Raw genomic sequence first — 5,885 nt, 5'->3', positions numbered from 1 at the left:
GGAACAGCGTTAAAACACCAGCTGGGAAGGAACAGCGTTAAAACACCAGCTGGGAGGGAACAGCGTTAAAACACCAGCTGGAAGGGAACGGTGCTGAATTAACAGTCCTGACCAAGGACATGCTCTTCTCTCTCTCAAAAAGTCAGCAGTGAAACAGATGAGGGAGAAAAGGGCTTACAAGGGACCTATGATTAGGTATTATAGTCATGACAGGAGTCCAGAATGAAGACTGCATAGTGGAGTGGACTTGGAGGGAGGGATTGAATAACAATGAAAGAGTTTTTCTTTTACTTTTTAAAGAGAAGAACGAACTGGAAGGGTGGGGTGGGCAGGGAGAAAAGTGCAACAATGAATGAATGGAAATACAAAATCTCTAAATTTTCATTAAAATTAATAATAATAATGTATTGGGGGGGAAAAGAAAAAGAAAAAAGAAACGTCAGCAGTGAGATTTGTCTCCTGCCATTCCCTCTTCTCCAACAGGAATTTGCCTACTCAAAGCTGGTGGCTTCCACGAAATCCTTTGAGAGCCAGGACTCTGAGGAAGGAACCCACCATTGGTTCTGTCAGTGACCCCACGCCCTCTGTAAAGAGGTGGACCGAGGTCAGGTCTGGCACAGAAGATGTTGTATGAGTCACAATGTCCTTCAGAAAGCACAAAGAGGCCAACAAAATTTGAATTGGAGGCAGTTGGCATCTATTTTAATCAAAGCCTAACTATTGACAAAGAAAAGAAAGAAACAGCTCTTGCTTCCTCAAGGTCTGGTATGGGGCAGGGGGAGGAGAGAAACAGGAGGAAGGGACAACAACAAGGCTGGAAGTGACAACGAGGCTGGAGGTGACAACGAGGCTGGAGCCACTCCTGGAAACTGAGCTTTTTTTGTTATATTGTTGGAAAAGATTGTGTTGAAAATAATACTACTCCTGCCAGACCCGATACTCTTATTCTGGTGAAAGAGATTCCAGTGTCATTGAGAACATCATTAACATTTGTTTCTCCAGAACTGTCCTGTGGACCAGAATGACTGAGCACATTTTAAAGATAAGAGAAATGGACCTCAGAACTCATGGACGGCAACCTCCAGCTCACAGAAGAGGAATATGCAGGGATTGATTAAGGAAGCCCCTCTCACGGCCTGAGATACACTGCTTCTCCTCTCACATCCCGTTCATCCTTCCTGGGGGGAGCCCTCCATCCATCCAAGCTTCTACTCACAGGCTCCAGGACAGGGCTGACCAGGAAGGCAGGACCCAGCAGGAACTGACCATCTACATCCCAGGTCACACGGTCTGACACAAACCTAGAAGGGAAACCAAGGCCCCACAGTCAGACTCCTAACAGGTCAAGGTCAAGTCCTAGACACATAGACTGAAGTTACGGCCCAACCAGAAAATGAGTGTTTTTTGCATACTGTCTACTCATTTTCAATTGAACCTGAAAAAGCACAGGCAGCCCACTTTCTACCTATCTGCTGTGGGTTGAATTGTGTCCCCAACTTTGACATGTTCAAGTCTTAACCCCTGGTACCTGTGAACACAGCCTTGTTTCAAATGGAATCTTTACATAAAAGATTAACAAAAGGTAATACTAGAGTTGCTGTTAAATGTTGTCAAGTTGAGTATGTCTCACACTGTACTATATAAACAGATCTGAACCCTGTCCTGTCCTGTCCTGTTCTATCATCACAAACACATTTGAGCCCATTGCCACAGACACTCTATCAATCCTCTCTGAGACTTCTTCTTTCCTGACCCTCCACCTTTCCAAGCATGATGTCCCTTTATAAGAAATAACCTTTCCTAACAACATGTCCAAAATATATGAGACGAAGGTCCCTCATCCTAGGCTCCAAGGAGCACTCTGGTGGCACTTCCTCTAAGACGTGTCTGTTTGGTCTTTTGGCGATCCATGGGATGTTTGGCACTCTCATCCAATGCATTTGAGTTGACAGGTCTTAATTCCAAATCTGTCTTGGAAAAAAAATGCAGCCAGAGGAATAAAAATGCTGAGGCTTTGTCTCTCATACTTCGAGAGACAGACTTTGTTGTCAAGAGGGACGGATGTTAGTAAAAGCACATCTTACATACATGGAAAATTAAAGTCAGTGAGAGAGAAGACAATCCTCACCAGATGGACCAACACAATGACTGCAACTACAGCACCAAGCAGAGCACTGCTTGTGGGGTGCACTATAATCAGTGGGGTACACTGCATCAGCCAGGCTCTGTTCTTTTGTGCAAGAGGTTGGTGTAAGTCACTGAGGCCATCATTGTTGTTGTTATGTGCCATCAAGTTGCCTGCGACTCATAGCGACCCTATATACAACAGCTCTAAACCCTGCTCTATCCTGTACCAATCTTAACCGTCTTCAACACACCCACCCCCCATCACCCTAGTCATTGAATCAATCCATCTCATCAAGGGTCTCAACCAGGTGGGCTGACAAGGTGACTGCTGCAGTGGACTCTTAATGTGTCAGGAAGTGTGAGGATGGTGCATGACAGGACTGGGTTCAGATCTTTTGTTCATAGGGTCACTGTGAATGTTACTCGACTCAATGGGACCTAACAACAACAACAACAACAACAACAACAGGTAATTAGTACTGAATAGATTAGAATAGCTGTGCATTTGGGAGACTACATAGAATAGATTGTCATCAAAAAATAGGTCATCAAGAACACAAAGAATGGGTCACGGGCCACTGGAACTCTAGAGAATGGAATTTTTGACATAATAAAGAAAGGCCATAAGGATCAGAGAGGAAGATATATCCATGACCAAATGAATTGTTATCCAGAGACATTGGAACCACATAGAATGAAGCACCTGTCTCATAAAACAGTTCATTGAAATAGCATGGAAAGGACTGTCCAGGATCTGTTGTGACAGTACAGAACGGAATATCTATGCCTCGTCAGGATGCATATAGAATGGATGAGTCATGGATCATCAGACTCTACAGGACGGGTGACCCACGGGTCATTGGAAAAATATTGAATGGATAATTCATAGATCATGAGGAAAATAAGGAATAAATTACCCATGAATCATTGGATCATATAAATTTAATCATCCTTGAGTAATGGGACTCGGTGATCCACTCACTCGTGGAGAAGGGGCCGGACCACAGTGCTGCCCTCCGTGTGGGCCTGGTGCATCAGCGTGTAGAGGTAGGGCAGCAGGGTGTATCTGGTCCTCAGGACGCGCCTGGAGATGTCCTCAAACGTGGAGTTCCAGGACACGGGGTCTTGTCTCTAAAGAAGAAAGAAGAGTACTCCGAGTTTGTCCGGCGGAGCAAGAGGATCTTATGAAAGGTACAGAAAGCACGTTCCTATTCAAGACCATACACAACTAGACTAGGAATAATTGTAATGATACTCAGAGAACATTCTTAAAGTCCTGGAAGGGGGTCAATGAAGCCCTTCCATCTAACTAGCTAATAGTATTTCCCAGTAAGGCGTTCATCTCCAGAGGGGTTGGAACAGATCTCCCTAAATGGAAAGATGAACCCAGGAAAGGCTGGGAAAACCATGCATGGAGGCATGAGGATGTGGAGATGTTGAGGCCATCCCCAGGGACCAGATCATGCAGTTCAATCACCGTGGTTCAGTAGTGGACACTGACTGAAGTGACAAGAGTTACGCGTGAGCGTCCTACCCTGGTCCCAATGGTGTTATGGTTCCTGGAGAAGGGGTAGAAGGCCCCCAGCTGCATCCAGCGGGCGCACAGCTCATAATTCGTGTCTTGAAAGAAGCCGCAGATGTCTGCCCCCGTCTACAGCAAGATGGAATAACAAGAGACTGTCAGGATTCTGGAAGATGCTGTCCATGCCTGGGGACCAGGTGTGACCCAAGGGGAACTTACATAGGAGATGCCAAAGAGACTGAACTCCATCATGCCTGCAAGAGAGCCAGTGCCCATCAGAGGGGCAGCCGGGGCACCCAACCCTCAGCCCTCCTCAGGAGTCTGTCAGGGCGCACCCTCTGCCCGCACGCCCTGGGAACAGGCCTCTCACCAATGATGGACTTCTTCAGCTGGTCCCACGCAGCGGTGTTGTCTCCCAGCCAGTGGCCTCCCCAGCGGCCAGAGGAGGGGAAGGTGGAGCGAGTGATGACGATGCCTCTTTGCCCCGTCACCTCCTGCACAGCTCTGGGTGGAGATGAGGGAGAGATGAGCAAGGACAGAGAGAAAGCTTCGCTTCCGAGAACCCTGGACTCAGAACTCCAACAAGTTGCTTCCTGCCTGAGCAGAGAGGAGCCTGGCACCCAAACACCTTCCCCAGGGAATTGAAGAGATGGGGACAGCTCAGACAGCATTACCACGTGAGAGAGCCTGGGTCCTGCAAGAGTTTTCAGCTGCTCATTCAAACATTGACAGTTCAAACCTACCCAGATACAAAATTAAGGTCCCAGTGACCTACTTGCACAAAGGTTACAGCGCAGACACACTGTGGGTGAGTTCTACTCCATAGCACATGGGGTGCTGCTAATCAGAATCCCCTGGACCCCTCCTCACAGTGACCAGCACCTCACTGTCCTCCCGTGAGTGGGGCGTGATCACTAATTCCCACTGCCCACTGAATTCACCCTGTGTATTTGAGAAGGACAAAGCGGATTTTTTCCAAGAGTTTTTCTTTGGATATTATTATCTTTTCAGTGACTTCCCAAAATGAAATTGAGTTAATTCAGGAGCATATCAATCAGCTATATAATAGAAACAGCTTGGGGGGGCTGGGGAACACTAACAGCAATGATCTACTTCTGAAAGAAAACAGAGCAAGGCCCAGCCCTGGAAGCTGCAGCCCTGTGGCTCCATGTATTGGTGACGTCCGGGCCAGGCGTCTCCTGTCTGCCACCACACGGTCAGCTCTGACGGCATCTGGGGCCTCACTGGCGGGTCCTGTGCCCCTGACTACAGTCACGGAGCCTGGTTCCACCCTCCCCACTTGTTTGCCACCGGCAGACGTCATTTTATTGCACTCACTTTATCCCACTTGGCAGATGTTGCGTGTTTTGTGAATTGAAGATTTGCGGGCACCCTGCACAGACCTAGTGTACCAGTGCCATTCTATTTTTTTTTTCATTTTTAAAAAATGTTTTAATTTTTTTTATTTTATTTGTGTGTACTGTCAAATTGGATCTGACTGGTACAGGGGGAGATTTCCCCTCCTTCTCCAGCAGAACATCTGGTAGATTCAAACCACGTACCTCTAGGATTGCAGTGCAGCTTCTTACCAGTGCCATTCTTTTTTTTTTTTTACAGATTTAAATGTTTTTCTTTTTTGTTGCTGAGAATATGCATAGCAAAATATGGTTTATACAGGTACAGTGATGAGATAGGATTACTTTCTCAAGTTCTGTAGCCATTCTCACCCCTTTTTCCAAGCTGCTCTGTCTTCATGGAACATAAACTCCCTGATCCTTACGGTTCTAATTAATATTTTGAGTTGCTGTAGTCAATTTGGTCCAATCTCAAAGCAAGTAATTTTTATTTATTGTTTCGTTTTAACCCTTTAGGGGATCTTTTTGGTTTAAAGATTAGCTCAGGGCAACAACAAGTGTCATTCTTATAACAGCATGCACCCACTTCCTGCCTCTGTTCCCATTCTGGCCTTTTGCACAGGATTTCAAGCTCTTTCTTCACGCCTTTGTACATTTCTTAGACTACAGGGGTGCCCTGCACTTATAATCCCTGAGAGCTAACACTGGGTGGCTCGCCCTGCTGCGATATTGCCTTAACGGCAGTGTCTGGGACCAAGCCAGCAGTACCTCTGAGATGTGCCTGTAAATGATGTCTACTATGTGACCATTGTTGTAAAACTCTTCTTAGTCATTGGACAGGGTGAGAGCGCAGCCTCCCTGACTGCCCCCTCGCTGCGAGC

At 46.6% G+C, this 5,885-nt stretch overlaps 1 protein-coding gene across 1 annotated transcript in view; it reads right to left on the bottom strand.

Moving 5' to 3' along the window:
* LOC102861179 (maltase-glucoamylase, intestinal-like) overlaps positions 1 to 5,885 on the bottom strand; it is a 113,403-nt gene that overhangs the window by 6,999 nt on the left and 100,519 nt on the right. The window contains exons 60-64 of the mRNA XM_006887236.1: positions 4,020 to 4,153; positions 3,869 to 3,903; positions 3,662 to 3,778; positions 3,110 to 3,258; positions 1,217 to 1,301 (exon numbers count right to left, since the gene is read on the bottom strand). Coding sequence (XP_006887298.1) covers positions 1,217 to 1,301; positions 3,110 to 3,258; positions 3,662 to 3,778; positions 3,869 to 3,903; positions 4,020 to 4,153 — 520 coding nt within the window. The remainder of the gene's footprint in view (positions 1 to 1,216; positions 1,302 to 3,109; positions 3,259 to 3,661; positions 3,779 to 3,868; positions 3,904 to 4,019; positions 4,154 to 5,885) is intronic.

This window comes from Elephantulus edwardii, unplaced genomic scaffold (genome assembly GCF_000299155.1).
Source record: "Elephantulus edwardii isolate Elephantulus edwardi_28Jun2011 unplaced genomic scaffold, EleEdw1.0 scaffold00055, whole genome shotgun sequence".
In the NCBI taxonomy this organism is placed as follows: Eukaryota; Metazoa; Chordata; class Mammalia; order Macroscelidea; family Macroscelididae; genus Elephantulus; species Elephantulus edwardii.
Note: the sequence above shows the minus strand (reverse complement) of the source record. Positions and strands in the feature narration are given on the sequence as shown.